This window comes from Spermophilus citellus (genome assembly GCF_964194105.1).
Source record: "Spermophilus citellus genome assembly, contig: SCAFFOLD_194, whole genome shotgun sequence".
Classification (NCBI taxonomy): domain Eukaryota; kingdom Metazoa; phylum Chordata; class Mammalia; order Rodentia; family Sciuridae; genus Spermophilus; species Spermophilus citellus.
The window spans coordinates 111,312-131,623 of record NW_027672768.1 but is presented as its reverse complement, the minus strand read 5'-3'; the positions used below and the strand labels follow the sequence as shown (position 1 = coordinate 131,623).

At 38.5% G+C, this 20,312-nt stretch overlaps 1 protein-coding gene and 1 long non-coding RNA gene across 2 annotated transcripts in view; both read right to left on the bottom strand.

Annotated features, from left to right (window-relative positions):
- Positions 1–6,941, bottom strand: part of LOC308640639 — a 30,757-nt gene extending 23,816 nt beyond the window's left edge. The window contains exon 1 of the long non-coding RNA XR_014020322.1: positions 6,867–6,941. This is a non-coding gene — a long non-coding RNA (uncharacterized lncRNA). The remainder of the gene's footprint in view (positions 1–6,866) is intronic.
- Positions 6,942–16,424: 9,483 nt separating this feature from the next.
- LOC308640636 (MLV-related proviral Env polyprotein-like) lies at positions 16,425–18,392 on the bottom strand (the record flags this gene model as incomplete). The annotated part of the gene is made up of 1 exon (XM_081312454.1): positions 16,425–18,392. The coding sequence occupies one exon, from the start codon at positions 18,390–18,392 to the stop codon at positions 16,425–16,427; it is 1,968 nt and encodes a 655-aa protein (XP_081168580.1).
- Positions 18,393–20,312: the final 1,920 nt, after the last annotated feature.

The following is a 20,312-nucleotide window of genomic DNA, read 5'->3' as shown; positions in this document are numbered from 1 at the left end:
CATATTATATTTACTTGGAGTACATCACTGAACAACAGATGGATTTTACCACACATTGTTGTTCAATATGAACTTATAGAAATAATTAGATACCTTATAATAATATGAATAAATAGACGTGTGTAAGTAACACAGAACCTTTATTAAGAAAAAGACAATGAAACAAAACAAAACAAACAACAAGAAACTTGAAATCTAGAGAAAGTTTGAAGTGTTTTGCAGAAATAGAAATATGACATTCTTTCCAAAAAAATCTTTGGGACAAGAAATTATTTTTTGGGAAAACTATATTATATTCTTTCTTAATACCAGAAGAAACTCATTTTCAGAAGTATTATATACTTCAATATAAAAATAAAATAGAGCTGTGGATGGCATTACACAAATAATCTCAATGACTTGGGAGGTAGAGGTTGAAGAACCAAAAGTTCAAGGAAAGCCTCGTCAACACAGGAAGGCCATGACCACCATGAGGAAGTTTCTGCCTCAAAATAAAATATTGAATGGCCTGGGTATATAGCTGTGGCTTAAGGGTATGCCACCCCTAGATTCAATAACCTTTTATATCTGCCAAAAGTTACTATAACAAGGAATTTATGCTAGGTGTGGTGGCACATGCCTGCAATTCCAAAACTCTAAAGACTGAGGCAGGAGGATTGTGAGTTCAATGCCAGCCACAATAAAGAGTCACTAAAAAGCTCAGTGAGACCCTGTCACTACATAATATATAAAATAATCCTGGGAATGTGATTCATTTGTCAGTTGCCCCTGCATTCAATGACCAGCATGAATAAAAGGGATTTATATTGAAAATGTCATAGTACTGGCCTCTAATGCCATCTATTTGGAAGACTAAGGCAGAAAGCTTAAAATTTCAAGGTTACCTTCGCCACTTGCCAACAACCTGTCTCTATATAAGATTTAAAAAAAAAAAATACCTGGGGTTGTTAATGAGTGTAATGGCAACTTTGGTTTAAATCTCAAGAACCACATAACAGAGCAGTTATTTATTTTCAGCAAGTTATGTAAATATGTTAAAAAAATATAAATTGGGCAACATTAATACATAAACTTTTTTTTCATTAAGTTGTACAAAGATGGGCTTTAGTTCTGGATCAGTAGCAGATCACTCACCTGGCACATGAGGCCCTTGGCTCCATCCTCAACACCACATAACAATAAATAAGCAACATAAGGGTATTATGTCCAGCCACAACTAAATAATAACATAATTTTAGGAAAAGGTATAAAGAGAAGTGGGAGAACTCATGAGCTCTCATAAAAGTTAAGAATATTTAATAAAAAAGAAAATGACACTTATGGTAGGAGAAATGTTCAAAAATTAAAACCTCTTAACATCTTAACAAATTATAAAAATGCAAGCTAACATCTGATGCCAAAAAAAAATTTCACAGTATTGATGAGGACAAGAAACAATTTCTCTTAAATTAGAGAAAGAATATAAATTGCTATTATATTTTGTGTAAAGTGTTTATTTAATATATATGATACTCCTCAAACAGTAGCAAAGCCATTATAAAATATTGTTTCTGATCCTGATAATATGTAGTTATATGATAGCATAAGGCTACAGATATGTTTGTCCATGCTGTTGAAACCAGAAAAATAGGTGAAAAGAGGAGGTACATTCAAAATGAAATAAATGCTATAGTTTGAAAAAAATTGCTTTCTTGGGATCAGACACATTTATAGTTTCATTGAAGTGGCTCCTGTTTTCTCCACATTGTTTCAAAATAAAACATAAAAAAGACTGGGGATGTGGCTCTGTGGTTAGCACTCCTGGGTTTATCTCCCAGTGCCAAACCATGTAAGGTGAACAATTTCTGAAAGATTACAATTATGCCAGTGTACATATACATGTAAAAATATTAGTGAAAATTTAAAAATTAATAAATATATATATTTTTTTAAAAAAGTGTTAAGGTCCTTCCAAACCTCAAGATAAAAATGACATATAATTCACTAATAATAATTTTGGGTAGCAAAGCAAGGCTGCACATGTCTATGCTCCAGTGGCTCAGGAGTATAAGAAGGGAGAATCTCAAGTTCAAGACCAGTCTCAGCAATTTGGCAAGGTTGTAACCAAATGAGTGAGATGCTGTCTCAAAAAAGGGGTACAGGTTGGTGTATAGAACAGTGACAATGTACCCATGGGTTAATCTATAGTGACTCAATAAATAAAAATAATAATAATAAATCTGGCAAAAAAGTGCCATACAATCCAGTAATAATATTTCTGGGCATACATCTAAATGAATTGAAAAATTTTTCTCAAAAAAATAACTGCAATTCCATTTTTATTGTACCTTAATTCACAGTATCTAATAAAAAATATGAAATGCCAGTCAGGCATGGTGGGAAATCCCTCTAATCCCAGGGGCTTGGGAGTTTGAGGCAGAGAATGGAGAGTTCAAAGCAGCCTCAGCAATGGTAAGGCACTAAGCAACTCTTTCCAAAAAAAATGTAAAATAGGGCTGGGCATGAGCCTAAGTTGTGGAGTGCCTCTGAGTTTAATTCCTGGTATGCACCTCCCAAAAAAAATCCTTTTAGATGAAAGGAATATCAAAAGATTTCTTCCAGCTTCACAGCATTGAACTACTCCCCTTAGATGTTACACACTTAGAGTTCAAACTGATCTCTAGAAGACAAGACTCAGATAATGATATTTTCTAAATAGGCTAAGAGACATTGATATCTGTGGACACCTTAAGTCAGACTGTTCTAAAACTGAGGACTGGGCAAATATGGGACATTGGAATGAGAACACAACACAGTTAAGTTCTTCAAAGGGGAATCTTAACTCAGACACTGTGATATCTGAAACCACAGTTGGAGATAAAATTAGATTCTTTGCTTCACTGATTTCTGGGTTATTAATTCAAACCAAACAGATATTGAAAAAGTGTTAAGGCTACTGGTTAATGTCTATGTAAAACAGGTTATTAAAAATGTATCAGATTAGGGCTGGAGTAACAGAATGCTTGCCTAGCATGGGTGAGGCACTGGGTTGGATCCTCAGATCCACATATCAATAAGTAAAATAAAAGTCCATTGATAACTAAATTTTTAAATGTACCAGGTTTCTCACATGGCTTTTGATGTTCAGATTCACTATGTACTATAGCCTTTGTGATTAAACTTCCTTATAGTTTAAATCAAGTCCGGTTCCATCTTTATTTTCCTCCACACTAGGACAAAGATGTTTCCTGGAAATGTTTGGAATGCTTCTACAGGTCATTTTAATAAAGTGGTCTTACATATATGGATGGGAAAAAACTCAACTAAGATCCCATTACATTTTTTAAAAGTCTTTAATTGGGACTGTGAGGATGGCCTTAGCCCTGAGCTTAAACAACTCCATTTTAAAAACTCCAGTTTGAAACATGCAGAGGCACCAGGCACACACAGAGTCCTCCAGTATGGCCTAAAAAAAGTTACTTCCCCTTAACTTGATAAACAGAGTGAAGTATCTGGCAGGCTATACTTGCCTGATAAGAGAGAAAGAGAAGAAAATCAGAGTGGAGACCACAAGACCAGAAGTTTCTAACCCCAGGGTAAATGATGTCATGGAGAAATCCCATGATAGCTAAGAAGAACTGAAAGAGAGGTTAAAAGCCCCCAAATTTAGTATAAATAATAGAGCTAATGAGCAGGAATTTAGCCAGCAGAAACCAGCATGCACTCAAGCTGAAGAACCTCATGAGGACCTGACATCCCATCACTTGTCATTGTTCTTCTGATCCTCTGCATGATTTTCGCATCTCTCAAACTCTACCACTTCATCTGAACTTTGGTGAAAGCCACAACTTCTCCATAGGTTCTCTCCTCAACCTGTTGTCCACTCCAAGCCAGGAGAAACCTGCCTTGTTTCTGGACCTGGTCACCATGGTCTGAGTGAGTGTGCATCTGCTGGACTAAAAGCCTAAGGCTTAAGAATTTTGTTCTGACATTTAAACTTAGTACACAGAGGGAATGTTTGTAACTAGCCTTTCATGATTAAGTTACTTTTGCAGTGTCTAAAATTAATCTAGACTTCTTAGCAGTAAATTAATCAACCTTTATTTTTTTTCTTTTACTGTGAATGGATTATCTCTATTACAGTGCCTAGCGTTCAGGATTGTTATTTTCTTGAGTAAGAACCTATAGAGTATAATTGCTTTGAGCAATTTGAGTGAATAAAGCATTAAAAGGGGCAGAAGCATTTGGACATTTTTTATTTCTCTCCTTGACTGCATATGTCGCAATTTTGCCCCTGGTGACTGGGACACATTGACTATATTATTTTATTAAGAAAAAAGTCATTATTTTTAATGTCATCTAATTTTTTCCTGCTTTTTTTTCTTATTTGAAAGTCTCACAAGGAAAAAGCAAAATTTTTTAAAACAGTCATCGAGTTCTTGGAGAAAAAAAAATACAAACAAAGCATGCCTTTAAAACAAAATATGGGAAAACATAATTATGTTGAAACAGAAGTTTTGAGAGTTAAATTTCCCATTTAACCAATTTTCTCTGGGATCTTGTCTCACAAGTTTTGAAGAATAAAATCTATGGACACTCAAGGAAGGTAGTAGTAAAAAGAATAGGATTTATTTTAGCAAGAAAAAATACACCTCCCAATATGTGGGAAAGGGCATGTTAGCAGAAGAACCCATTTTTTTGTGTGTGTCAGTTTCAAAGTTTAAATATGGTTATTGGCAAAGCTTTGGTTAATATCTATTTAAAATGAGTATTGAAAAAGGCATTTTTATTACCAACTAGGCTCAAGTTTGTCCTTAATGTATCCCATCCTCCTTCCAGTGACTTCCAACTGGGTTCACCCCAAGGAAAAAGAATTTGATTGAAGGTATCCCCATAAGTGAGTCTCAAGTGTTTTTTTTTTTTTTAATTTGAATAGGCCTTAATGGTGCTCATTAACATATCTATCCATTAACATTCAGGTGTGGTTAAATAAGATGTCCATGAAACAGTTGCCTGTTAATTTTACTATCTATTTTATTTTATTTTTTCTCAATCAAGTTGTGTAAGAACCCTGCCTTTGAGAATCTGAAGGGAGCTGGAAATTTGGGATTTAACCTCAGACCTATAAATAGCTAAACTATCAGATAACCATTCTGGATTTGAGATACTTCTTAGTCTACATTTAGAAAGCTCAGGAGGAATGAGGATGTTGAGTTCAAAACCAGTTTGAGCAACTTAGTGAGGTTCTAAGAAACTCAGTGCAACTTTGTCTCTACATAAATATATAGAAAAAGGTTGAGAATGTGGGTCAGTAGATAAACACCCAGGGAAATAATTTGTGGTCTAAAGTAAACAAAAATATAAACAACAAAAATAAAAACTTAGGAGGAAGAAGAACAGGAGTCCCTAAAAAAGCCACAGCTTCTCTCACACAGGAACACTGTAAAGGTAAAATTTCTAAGCTGATTCTAAGCTGCAAAAGCCTGAGTTAAAGTGTAAAAGACTGGGCATTTTAAAGCTTCTAAATTGCAAAGCCTGAATTGAAATGCAAAAGACAGGGCATTGTAAAGTTTCTAAGCTGCAAAGTCTGAATTAAAATGTAAAAGACTAGGTATTGTTAAGTTCCTTGGCTACACCCAAAACCTGAAATTCCTGAGACAGTTAAGACAAGGCCCTACTGGCCATTTAGCCTAGGGCCCTGTGCAGTTTGTCACAGGGCCCAAACCAATCAGTTTGAATGTGTACCCCCTTAGAAGTGACCAATCACCCCTTCCCAACCTGTTCCCACCAATGAATGTGCTAATCATGTCTCAGAGTTGTTGTTCAATTTTCCTGCGCCTCATGATGATTTGTTCTGATGTATGCAAAGCCCCCTGCCCTCCCCAAAAAGTGTACTTAAGCTCTGCTTGACCTCTGCTCGGGGCTCTGGGCTGCTCTATCTTCCTGAGTGAGCCTGGAACCTCAGCATGCTGAATTAATAAATCCCTTTTGCCAATTGCATGAAGTTAGTCTCTTGTGTGGTCTCTTTCTCCTATGCTCCGCCGGACCCTTACAACACAACTAATGAAGGTTGGGGTCCTCTTCTGATGATTATCCCAGTCTTCACCACACATTCTGGGGACATGCTGAGCTAATGGCACACAGATGTCCACATAGGAATTCAGGAAGGCCCTGAAAACACCATACAATTATGGAACAAAAGACTTGAGGTCTAAAATGCTAATCTAAGCTCCACTACACTAGTCAGAGAAAACTAAAGGCTAAGCTGAAAAGGAGAGATCCTCTAGCCACCAGAGTCTGGAGACAATTATGAGGAGTTTCCAGCCACCATTGCCAATCCCACTGGCTTCAAACAGCCTCCCTGTAAGGGTCCCGCAAAACGTCGGAGAAAGAGACCACGAGACTAGCTTCATGCAATGGCAAGGGGGATTTATTGGATCCGTTCCAGCGCGCTGGGACTCTGTGCTCACTCAAGAAGGGAGAGCAGCCCAGAGCCCAGAGCAGAGGTCAAGCAGAGCTTAAGTACACTTTCTGGAGAGGGTGGGGGGCTTTGCATACATCAGAACAAATCATCATGAGGCGCGGGAAAATTGAACAAAAACTCTGATACATGATTAGTCCATTCATTGGCGGGAACAGGCTGGGCAGGGGTGATTGGTCACTTCTAAACTGGGTACACATTCAAACTGATTGGTTCGGGCTCTGTGACAAACTGCACAGGGCCCTAGGCTGAATGGCCAGTAGGGCCTTGTCTTAACTATCTCAGGAATCTGGGTGTAACAGAGGAACTTAATACCTAATCTTTTACATTTTAATTCAAGCTTTCCAGCTTAGAAACTTTACCCTTTCACTCCCTACCCAGTCTCAAAATAAGAACACACACTTACCATTTTCTGGCTTTCAGTATGCTTAGTGTTCCACATATACATATTTTTTTCAGCTCCAGTGTAGCACAGAAACCTGGAAGCAAAGAAATGGATTCAGTGAATGGCAGGCTCCAAAAACAAAAGGAACAGAAGACTGTGGAAGTCTGCCCCCTCATCACTGATTGTTTCTTGATTGGACAGTTCTCACCCAAGAGACAGATTGGAAAGGGCTTCAGGAACTTCCTCCAAATTCAGCCTGGTAGAGATACCACTGGTTACTGGTGACAAGTCTTACTTTTCCACATGTTGAAGTTTGAACATTAGAGAAGCATGCTGAGGGAAGCATATGAAGCAGAGTTTATTTAGAAAAGGGTAACACAGACTTCTCCCACAAGGGAGAAGGGGGCCATAGCTGGTATCTGGGTATCCTAAGAAGCAAGGTGTTCTGACCTTTTTATATGTCCTAGGCTTCCTTTGTTCTCCTGCCTTTCCTCCCTTAATCTTTCTTCTGCCTGAGGACTGCCTAGGCTCAGAAAGGCTTTGTGGGATGGCCTAAAGTTGGGAAATAGGTGGGCTGAAGGGGAAGGGCAAGATGGAGTAGACAAGGACACATTTATAATCTTATAGCTCCCTGTAGGGAGGGGAAAACCTGGGACAGGTTACCATGGCAACAGGTTGGAGCAGGGGCAGGTTCCTGATAATATCCCTCAGGGGACCATCTCTAAATTCCCAGATTCACTCAAAATTGGCTTCCTAGATTCAACCTGACTCAATTCACCTATCTACACTGAGTGCCTGTCTAATTCAGTAGGCCTACTGTTTGAGTTACAGTAAGTTGCATACAGATCAGAATCAAATAAGGACACAAAGACTGGTTTTTGGCTGCTCTGTTTTTGTTGATCAAACCCTTGGGATCTACCACATGCAGGGGTGCATGCCTGTAATCCTAGCAACTGGAGAGGCTGAGGCAGGAGGACAGTGAGTTCAAAGCCAGCTTCAGGAATGGCAAGGCACTAAGAGCCTCACTGAGATTATGTATCACCTTTGTCCTTAGAAAGACCCACAGAGCACTTCTAGGCACATTCCCTCCTTGCTAAGTTGTTTGTCTACAAATGACAGGAGAGATCTGCTGTGCCATTTGTCACTGACTCAAACTAGGTGGGGACTTCAACTCATTTGCTATTAGTATTAACTATGTGTTTCCTATTTTCATCATAATTCCTGTGTAGGGCAAAGAAGGCTTTGTTAGTGAAGGGAATGTATGTTGAACAAGTTGTGGCTTTAGAATGAGGGGCTAAGTGTAAGTTTTTAAGCTTTTCTCAGGAACCTTGATTTGCAATCTTTTCCCTGTGAACTTCTTAAGAAATAACACTATTGTTTGTATTGTCAGACATACTAAAATACATCACAGGGAGGCGATGAGTTTATTAGAAGTGATGTGAAGGAGGAACAGGGTGACACTCTGACAGAAGAAAGTGTGTTCTCTCTGAAAAGAAAATAGCATGACTCTCTTGAAATCCTTTTTTTTTTTTGTTTGAAGATCTAAAAAAAGATCCCAAAGTGTCCGGCCCAGGTACACTTCTTGACTTTGGACTGACAGAAGGATAACATTAAACTCTCAAGTATCCTCTGCCATGACAACTTTAGGTTAATTAGGCTCATGTTCACCATTTCTAATTGAATTCTTAAGCATAAACTCTCACAGATTTCATGGTTAGTAAGAATTATTTTTATTTCTCTGAGTTCCAGAATCTGGTCTATAGCAGGGTCACAAAAGTCTTCACTTCAGGGTAATTTAAATTGGTCTTATAAACATTGTTTTGAAACTGCATTTTTTCTGTAGATAACAGTTTGTTAAGAAATGTAACATACCCTGTGCAGTTAAGTCAGAACTTTCTTGTAAAATAAAGCATGGGGTCAACATGTTGGGCCTATTTATTTATATTACTACATGTTGAAATGTAGTAATATAAATAAATAGATTATTTAGATTAGCTAGTCTACCACTGAGCTACATCAGTGTCACCCTTGTCAGAAATAAGGTTGCATGAAGATGCAAATCTCTCAATCAGGCAAAGGCAGTATCTAATTGACATCACATTCTGGAGCTAAAAATCATAGAACAGGGTTCCTTTCAAATGTGCTATGCCAACTTTTTATTAGATGTGGTTTACTTACTACTTTCACTAATTCCAGAAAATCCCTTTGAAATCACAAATTTTATTTACCTTCCAATCCTCAGAGGGTCATGTTCTTCTCCTGTAGATCCTGAGAACCACATATAAATAAATAAAGTAATTAAAGGTATTATGTCCATCTAAAAAAAACCTAACACTGGAAAACTGAGCACACAGGTGCAAGTCTATAATCCCGCTGCTCGGGAGACAGAGGCAGTAGAATAATAAGTTCAAGGCCAACATCAGCAACTGAGACCCTGCCCCAAAATAAAAAGGACTGGGGATGTATTTCAGTGGCAGAACATCCCAGAGTTCAATCACTGCCACTGCAAAAAAAGCAAAAGAAAGTGACAAAAAAAGTAACACTTAGGATTTCCTGTCAGGAATTTTTCCACAGATTTCAACAAAGTAAGGAGCCTCAGACATTAGTTTCTCCTAAACCCTCTTTTTTATAATCTTTATTTGTTTATTTTTATGTGGTGCTAAGGATTGAACCTAGTGCCTCATGTGTGTGAGGGAAGCACTCTACCACTGAGCTACAGCACACTTCTCTGTGCCTCAATAACGTTATGTCTCAGAGACAAAACAATTTAAATCACAATCTTCAAAGAACCATATTTTATGTATAAAAATTTTTAAATATGGCAAAATAAATAATTAAATCACATGCAGAGAGTAAATGAGAAAAAGTAGTAATGAAGAAAGAGCAGAAAGATCAATAAATAAACAACAGAAAAAATAGAGAAAAATAAACTAATTAAATGCTGGTTCTTAGGCTGTGGTATAACTCAGTAGTACAGTGTGTGCTTACCATGTGTAAGGCCCTGGCTTGATCCCAAGCACAAAAACAAAAACAAAACCATAAAAACAACACTGGTTCTTTGAGAAGACAGAAAAAAAAGTTGAAACCTCCAGTTGGGCTAATGAGGGAAAAAAAGAGAGAATATACATATCACTAATATCAGGAAAGAAAAGATGATATCACCATAGTTCGTAGAGATATGAAAAGGACATATGCCAATAAATCCATCAACCTAAATGAAGAGAACAAATTTCTAGAAAGATACCACCAAACTCACCTTCAATGAAAACTTGAATTGAATAGTCACAGGTTTATATTTAAGAGAATTTGTAGCTTGAAAATCTTCCCTTAAAACTTTTTTCAGATCCAGACAGCTTCATTGGAAAATTCCAACAAACATGTAGGGAAAAAAATATTATATGAATTCTATAAGAAAACTGAAGAGGAGGAAATACTTCTTAACTTATTCTGAGGCCAGCATTACCCTGCTACCAAAGCCAGACAATGACATTACAAAAGTTTTTGATATCCTTCATGAACACAGGTGCAAAATCCTATAAAAAATTGTAGGGGTGTGGGTAGGGGGTTATAAAAAGGGCTTCACACATGCTAAGCTAATGCTCTAATGTGGCTAGGCTAATGCCACACCCTCAGTCCTTTTTATTTTGATACAGGGTTTCACTGAGTTACCCAACCTAGCCTTGAACTTGTGACCCTCCTGACTCAGAGTAGCTGGGATTATAAGTGTATGCCACTACATCCAGTTCTCAAGCAAAATTTTAATGAATTAATTATAATAATATATAAAATGAATAATACCTCATGACTAAATGAGATTTAAGCTAATATTGCAAAGCTGGTTTGCCATTCAAAACACAATGCACATCATTATATTATCAAACAAATAATAACAATCCAATACCCATTCTAAGTTCAAAAACAACAACAATAAAAACTTTAGGAATAGAAAAGTCTCATTCTGATAAAAGGAATAATAAAAAAAACCCTACAGTTAACAGCACACATAATAAAAAAAAAAGATTGAATGTTTTTCTTTTAATATAAGGAAAAAGACAAGGATTACCAATCCCATCATTTCTATCCAACAATATACCAGAGATTCAGCTTAGTTTAATAAGGCAAAAAAAATGACATTCAAGTGAGAAAGGAAGAATTCAAACAATATTTTTAAATGATTAGATAATCTATATAGAAAATCCAATGAAATATACACCCAGAAAAGCTACCCCTAGAAGGTGAGTTTGGCAAAGCTGCATGATACAAGAGTTAGATACAAAACTGAATTGTTGTTCTATGCTAGTAATGAAAAATTGTATATTGAATTTTTTAAACATACTATAATAACACCAAAAATGTCAAATATTTAAGGCAAATTTGAAAGGGATATGCAAGACTTCTACTTTAAAAGATTGCTGAGAGAAATTAAAGAAAATCTAAACAAATGGGAAGAAATAACATGTTCATATGTTGCAAGACTCAATGATGTTAAGAAGTCAATTCTCTCCAAGTTGATTCATAGATCCAATATCTCAGAATCCCAGCAGGCTGTTTTGTATAAACAGGTAAGCTGATTATAAACTTCCAATGCATATGCAAAGGACCCAGAACAGTCCAAACAACTTTGCAAGAGAAAAAAATCTGGAAGAAAATCACTATTACAAAGGTAAACTAATTCAGACAATGTGGTACAGATATAAAGATAAACAAGCAGATCATGCTACAAAATAGAGGCCAAAACAGACCCATGTACACATAAAACTGATTTTGGCAATGGGACAAAGGCAATTCAGCAAAGAAACAATGTTCATTTTTAACAAATGGTGGTAGAACTAAATACCCAAATACAAAAAATTATGAATTTTGACCCCTGCCTTGCACCACATACAGAAATTAACTCAAAATGGGTCATATACCTAAGTACAAAACCTAAAACAATAAACCTCCTCAAGGAAACAGAAGCTAACTTCTGTGACTTGGGGTTAGGCAAAGAGTTATTAGGTATGATACCAAAAGTGCATTAAAGAACAACTTGTAAATTGAATTTCATCAAAATTAAGAACATGTGTTCTTTGAAAGACACTGCTAGGGGAATGTAAAACATGTCAGACTGGAACAAAATATCATAACTCTGATAAAGAATTTGTATCCAGAATATATAAAGAACACTTAAAACTTAATAAATAAAAAAATGAAATATTCCAAAAATAATAGCATACAAGATTTGATACTTTACCAAGGAATGGCAAATAAGCACGTGAAAATATGCTCAATATCATCATCAGGCAATAGGAAACTGCAAATTAATATCACAATGAGGGACTGGGGTTGTGACTCAGTGGCACCGCACTTGCCTTGCACATATGAGGCACTGAGTTCAATCCTCAGGACTGCATAAAAATAAATAAATTAAATAAAGATATTGTGTACATCTACAACTATTAAAAAAAACATTTACAATGAGATAACACTATGTATCTATTAGAGAAATAAAATTTTAAAAGACTACCACAGTAAGTATTTAAGATAGAGACTTGGGGCAACTGATTCCTCATTCACTGCTGGTAGGAATGTAAAAGGAAACAACAACTTGGAAAACAGTTTGGCAGTTTTAAAAATTAAAAATACCGTACCACATGATCTATTCAAATCACTTCTGGGTATTTACCAAATAGAAAAGAGAGCCTAATTTCACACACAAAGATATGGAATAAAGTTGTTCAGATGAATTTAGTTCTAAGAGCCAAATGCTGGAAACACCCAAATGGCCGTCAACGGTGAACAGGTACATCCATATAATGGAATACTTTGAGCACTTAAAAGAATAAACTACTGATATAATCAGAAACAGAGACAAATCTCAAAATAATCACACTGAGTGAAAAAGCCAAAAAAAAAAAAACAAAACAAAACAAACAAAAAAAAAAAACAGGAGTACATGTAATATAATTCAATTTACGTAAAAACATAGAATAAACAAACTAACCTATAATGACAGCAGATCAGTAGGTTGGTATGTGCGGGGTTGTGGCTTTGATCTTCAGCACAACATAAAAATAAAATAAAGATGTTGTATCCACCAAAAACTAAAAAATAAATATTAAAAAAACTCTCTCGTAAAAAAAAAAAAAAACCTAAATTATTATTGTATATAAAAGGTAACAAATTGCAAATTGATCTCCCTGGATTGCACAGTTGTCTGTTTACTGGCTTCAAATGAAGTCTGAATGTTTAGCTACACTACCAGTACTGAAGGCTCAGCCACTGAATACTTAAAACACTATGTTTGCAAGCTGCCCTGAAGCAATTCATTAATTCAAATAAATGTTTACTGTACATGTGGTCTCAGGATGTCATGCTTAAAGGGCTGGATTTTATGCAGAATGGACAGTACCAAATTACAAAGTTATTCCATGTCTCTTTTGGAATAATTTGTAAGGTTTAGCAACACTTAAATCACATGATGAATGAATAGCAATGGAAACAGGCCACAGACAGCCAAGAACAGTGAGTCTTCTAATTAAAGGTTAAAATAATAAATTTCAATGATAACATGACTGAAGAACTGTATACTAACAGCTTAGAATTCCAAAATGACAAGTATCTCTCATATCTTAAGTGAACTCAGAACAAAGATTAAAAATTACTTCCACACACAGCAAGTATGGAGTCTGCCAGTTCTAAGTGGTGGTTCTGGCTTAGAAATATAAAAGGGTGAAAAGACATACCCCAAATAATTTTTTTTTAAATACCAATAACAAATAGGAAGTTTTTAAGTAAATTCTCTAACAGATGGTATCAAAGACAATATTTTGTAAGAGCATATTCTTCATTACTGAACTCAGCTAACTGGATCAAGAATGGAAATTATGGGCTGGAGATGTGGCTCAAGAGGTAGAGCAATTGCCTGTTATGCGTGCGGCCCGGTTTCGATTCTCAGCACCACATACAAAACAAAGATGTTGTATCCACCTAGATACTAAAAAAAAAAAAAAAAAAAAAAAAAAAAAAGTATTAAAATTCTCTCTTTCCCTCTCTCTTTAAAAAAAAATAAGTAAAATAAAATACAATTTAAAAAAAGAATGCAAATTACTATATCTTATAGAAGATACAAGCTTAATTTCTCATCAAAAATAAAACCACCCATAGGTCTACCATAATATACAAGACCTTTTACAGCATAGAAAGGGCATCCATTTGAAAACCTTCCACTATCTTTTTCCCTTACAATGATAGTACCCTTTAAGGTTGTTTCTCTAAAAGAACACAACATCTGCTCCATTTGTGTACAATGAATTGAAGCATTTTCTTCTGTCATGTATAAATGATTACAACTAATGAATAATTTGTTTTTAAAGAGAGAGTGAGAGAGGAGAGAGAGAGAGAGAGAGAGAGAGAGAGAATTTTTTAATATTTATTTTTTAGTTCTCGGCGGACACAACATCTTTGTTGGTATGTGGTGCTGAGGATCGAACCCGGGCCGCACGCATGCCAGGCGAGCGCGCTACCGCTTGAGCCACATCCCCAGCCCACTAATGAATAATATTAAAAAAGAACACAGGAACTCATTCAAGGTACCCAAAAATCTATAAAAATAACTTGCCAATAGTAACTGTGGATGGTATGTGCTTCAGATTCTCTTAAAAACTTACTCTTCTTCTAAATTTGTTCAGGTTCTTCAAAACTATCATGTTTTGTGTTCGCAGAGGTACAATTTTGCTAAACAATAAGCTTTTAATGAATTTTGACTGACATGATTTCTCTACATGTGTTTCAAACACATAATACCCAAATTCATATCTACATTAAACACCACTAATCCTGAGTGTTCAGTAACCATAGAATCCAGACTATGAGTTCTGCAAGCACAATATCCAAGTATTTTCCTCTTCACTGAGAAGCAATATCCACTAAACAAAAGATGAAGATAACCATAGCATTCAGTATTCATAGTATTCATAGTATTCATTGCATCTTCTATTTATTGATTTTTGGAGTTTTACAAATGAAAATGGTTTGCTTTAGGTGAATTGGTGAAAAAAAGCAAAGACATTTAACCACTTATAATTAAAGTTATGAAACGTTACATCTCACCTCTGATACTGATTGTAATTAAAATTGTGAAATAACACCTGCTACAGCTTGAGTTCCATTGAAGCTAAGAGCCAATTTGTGGTTCCTCTTGACACCTCCACTGTCAACTACTTCCCTCCTGTTGCATTTTACTTTGAAGAAAACCACTGTTTTGTGGAGTAAGATCTACTTGTAACTTGCAATGTGCTAGGCAATGTGCTTACCATCTATCTTCACAACAATGCTATGCTGGAGAATATTATACACAGGTAGAGTGTCATTGATTTTAAATAACTTGTCCAAGGTCACTGAGCTAATTTCCATTACTAATAGCACAGAGTATATCTTGAACCTTTTATTAGGAAGGCCTCAAATGGGACCACACCTGCCAGAGAATATGGATTCATCCCATCACAAGTACCTCCCATTTAATCTCAGTAGAGTTATTTTTCTCTAATTCATCTTAATCTGACCATCTGCCTTTGCATGGAGAAGAAACAACATAGTGGCAGAGCTGGGTGTGTGCTGCAATTTATCTTCCAAGTTTTGGCTCTCAGCTAGCCTTTATTGCCATATCTTGCAATTTCAGGTAAGATCAAGATCTCTTTATTAAAATGACATCTATGGAATGGCCTTACCAGCAGTGCTATTATTAATTCTGACCATGTTTAAAGTGATTTTAAATATTCAAAACAATTCTGTTCTTAAGTGAAGCATTGTTTATCACATAAGCAAATGATTTGTGTCAAGTTATAACAAATAAGATATATAAATGAGTAATTATCCTTCATTCCTCCAAACATGACTTTGTATTTCTTTAATGAAAACATAGAATAATGATTTATTTGTGGATCTGAGGATCAAACCCAAGGCCTCACATATGTGAGGCAAGCCACATCCCCAGCCCACAATGCTGGTTTTGGAATGATTCTGTGTGAGTAACAGTGTAGTGACAGTGAAAGACCCCCGAAGAGAGGGTACTTTCCGTCTGGGGAGACCCGTTCCCAAGGATCAGCGAGACCACGGTGTTCGGATGCAAACAGCAAGAGGTTTATTCAGGCACTCGGGTACCCAGGGCGACAAGCTGCATGAGACTTGCGTGCCCCCAGTACATTCAGAGGGGTTTATATAGGACTTGTGAGCAGAAGCATGAGTACAGAAGCAAGATGCGTAGTTACAGGGTCTCTATTGGAGGATTTGAGTGGGGTGGGGGCCAAGGTTATTTCCCATATTTTTCACGTCTTGGAAATCAGATAAAGCTGTTGACCAGTTTCTGTTTTCTTCCTGCACTCTTTGTTTTCCCCCCAGATGTCAGCCTGTTGGACATCCTGTTTTTGTAACGACCCTGAGCAAGCCCAACTGCTGAACTTGCTGAACTTGCACGTCCTGTTGCCCCACTGACCTCCTTTTGTAAAACTACTATATTTCTTAAGCCTTGCTTCATCCGGCGTTACAAAGCTAGTGCTATAAGCTGGGCTGGGGTCTTTCATTCCACCATTTTCTTTGGTTCTACGAATGGAATCTTCCATTCGTAAGTTCAATTGTCTCTAGGTCAGTTTGTCCTAGCTGGTGATATTGTTGGGTTAGGACCATGGCTTGAATGACAGTTAATCTATCTTTGATAAATTGGACTAGCCGATTGAGGACACATGGTCCAAGTATCAGAATTAGAAGTAGAATAATAAGTGGGCCCATGATAGTGGGTATTAGAGTACTAAGCCAGGGGGATTTATTGAACCAGCTTTCAAACCATCCCTGTTGGGATTCGAATACCTGCTGTCTCTGTCTAAGTCTTTCTCTGAGCTTCGCCATGCTGTCTCTGACTACTCCTGTGTGATCAGCATAAAAGCAACATTCCTCTTTAAGGGCAGCACAAAGGCCTCCTTGTTGAAGGAAGATTATGTCTAAACCTCTTCTGTTCTGTAACACTACTTCCGACAGAGAAGTTAAAGACTTCTCGAGGGCAGTGACTGACTCCTCTAATGCCTGGATATCCATGTGCATGGCTTGCTGGAGCTGTTTGAAATGAGAGGTTTGTTGCAATGCAGTTACTCCTGTTCCTATGCCTGCAGTTATTCCACCCACAGTTAGCCCTCCTAGGAGTAAAGCCAAGGTTAAAGATACTGGTTCCCGGCGAGGTCTAATTCTTTCTTGGGACTGACTATGAATATATATATACTCAGGGGTGTGGTAAATTATGGTGGGCCATAGTTCTATTAGTACACAAAAGTCATTGCCAGTATTGAGGACTCCAGTTGAAACACAAGGGGTTAGGCCCGTGTTACAGGCCCAATAGGTTCCATTGGGACCAGTCAGATATTTACTTTCAGTACTAGTTTCGGTTGGAATGATTTTGCTGCATAGCTTCTGATGGGTTAGGGGAATTTTTCCTATACAAATACCCTGTCCAGATACTTCTGATATAGTTAATCGATGCTGGGGAAGGGAAGCGCAACTCCACGGGGGAGTAGCATGGCTAGTATAGTTATTCTGTATAGCGATTCCCACATAATAGGGAGGCCGAGAAAGCAAGCTTAACCAGCATTCTTGAGTTTTGTTTGGGTCTGAATGATTAAGGGCTAAGAATGCCCCATGGATTAAGCCTAGTAACCGGTCTCCAGTTCCTGGCCTAGAAGTTGGAAGTAGTCTAGTGGTAGGGATTGGGGTGTTCATAGTAGAGGTTCCTGTAATATAAGATATTCCTCTCCTTAGGTTAGGACTAAGGGTTAGATAGGCCATGGAGGATGGGGAGGTTAAGTCTGGACTAGTGAGGTGAGGTGGGGTTTCTTTCTCCAGAAGAGGGGGCTTTCTGATCTTGAGTAATGGGGCGGTTTGGTCAGATAAAACGGAATTGGGCCCCACAGGGAGCTTGGGTTCTGCTGTTAATATATGTCGAGTCAGGGAGAACATGGTAATGGGGTCGTGCCCAGACCTGTATAACCATAACCCCCAAGCTTGAGATCCATCCCAGGTAGCCCGCTTTCCTGCAGGGTTAAAGGTTAGAACGAGAGGATTGCATTTTCCTCCGGGAGTGGAGCCTGCGCGGGAGCCTCTGCGGGAATCGTAGCAGGCAGACCCGTGGGGGGTTTTACCGCGTCGGAGAGTGATGTAATCCCAGCTAGAGGAGGGGTTCCAATGGACAGTCCCAGTAGTCTCACAACCCCATTTGGCACAAAAGCCATCTGCGCGTCCCCCACAATCTTTCTGTCGTTTGTGTGACGGACAGACATAGAATGGTTTACTCTGGGTTCCTATGCGTCCCCCAGGGTTGTGGCAACCATAACCAGGGAAAGGCTCTTGATTAGAAGGGTCCCAAGTGTCCCCTACTAGATCACATAAGTCAAAGTATAACGTAGGGAAAGCATCTGATATTGTCCCCACTAGGGAAGTGGTGTTAGCTATTTTCCCAGACATAAGGTTGTTAATTACCCAAGTCACATTGTAGACACGATGAGGATTGTCTTGCCCTGTAACCATCCCAAGAGACCCTGTCAGAACCCATAACATTAGGATGCTGCTTTTCCCCGCACGAGTCTTATCTTTAGGGGGTTTGGGGTGCGCTGGACTTTCCATGGGGGGGTGTCCGTCCCGACTGTTAGTGGTCTGCCTCCGGTGTTGGATTGGTGGCTTCCTCCAGCTGGGTTGGCAGCTTTGACGTGTGAGGCGTGGACCCAAGATGAGATCCCGTCGACCTTCAGGGCAGTTGGTGTGGTCAGGAGCACGGTGTACGGGCCTTTCCATCGGGGTTCCAAGTTCTTTGTCTGGTGTCTGCGTACCCACACTGAGTCTCCTATCTGAAAAGGATGGGGTATCACAGGGGTCTTTATTTGGTCCTGGTATGCAGCTGCCAACGGTTTCCAGACTTCATTCTGAACAATCTGCAGAGCCTGTAAATGAGCTTTTAAAGAGAGGTTGTTAACATGATCGGAAATGTTAGGACTATAAAAGCTGGTGATCGGGGGTGGAGCTCCATACAATATCTCAAAAGGGGTTAGGCCTGATGGGCCTGGGGTGTTCCTGGCTCTGTAGATAGCCAAGGGCAGTAGGAGTACCCAGTCTCTAGTGCCAGCTGGAAGCGTTAATTTAGATAAAGTCTCCTTTATGGTTCTATTCATTCGTTCTACCTGTCCTGAACTCTGGGGTCGGTAAGCACAATGTAATTTCCAATTTATCCCCAATAATTTGGCCACTTGCTGACTTACCTGAGAGACAAAAGCTGGTCCATTATCTGACCCTAGTACCTGAGGCATACCGTACCTGGGGAAGATTTCTTCTAATAACTTCTTGGTCACTACTTTTGCAGTCTCATGCCGTGTGGGGTAGGCTTCTACCCAGCCGGAAAAAGTGTCCACCAGCACTAACAAGTATTTGTACCCATATAGTCCAGGCTTTACCTCAGTGAAGTCGATCTCCCAATGCATCCCAGGTCGATGCCCCCGTATTCGGGTCCCCAAGTTAGACTGGGTTTTTCCTGCATTTATTTGGGCGCAAGCAAGGCAAGAGTCCATTACTTGTTGTAAGATTTTGTCTCTCCTGAGCAAATGATAAGTGTCTTGTTCTTTGTCCAGTAGGATTTTCATTTTATGGGGACTTAGGTGGGTTAATTTATGTAGAAAGGTTATCAGTTCAAGGGTTTGCTGGGCTGGCAGCACAGGTTTCTTTTGGTAAATCCAATGATCTTGAGTGGGGTCATAAGAGGCCCCCATTTTCTTTAGTAACTCTGTATCCTCTTTAGCATAATGAAATAGGCAGATGGAGGTTTCGGTTTCCCCTGGGTTAAGGGGGTGAGTTTGAGGAGCTTTAGAGGGTACTTCAGTGGCAACGTCTCTTGCCGCTTTGTCAGCCATACGATTTCCCCTGGCTTCTGGGTTTTCCCCTTTTTGGTGCCCCGGACAATGAATAATGCTGAGTCTCTTAGGCAGGAACAGGGCCTTAAGTAAGGCTAGGATTTCAGCCTTGTTTTTAATATCTTTGCCCTCGGAGGTTAGAAGCCCTCGTCTCCGGTAGATTTCCCCATGTATGTGGGCGGTTGCAAAAGCATACCGGCTGTCTGTATAAACATTAAGCTTCTTACCTTTGGCCAGTTGTAAGGCTTTTGTCAGAGCGATGAGTTCTGCCTTCTGGGCAGATGTTCCTGGGGGTAGGGCTTCTGCCCAGATTACCTCAGTCTCAGTGGTCACTGCTGCACCTGCTTTTCGCTCTCCATCTTGTATGAAGCTGCTGCCGTCAGTATACCATATGAAGTCCGCATCGGGCAGAGGTTGGTCTGTGAGGTCTGGTCTGGTCCCATATGCCTCTGCAAGGATCTGGAGACAGTCATGTTGTTCTGGAGCTTCTGGGAGCGGAAGCAAGGTGGCAGGATTAAGAGTGACAATAGGCCCGAAATGCACTCGATCA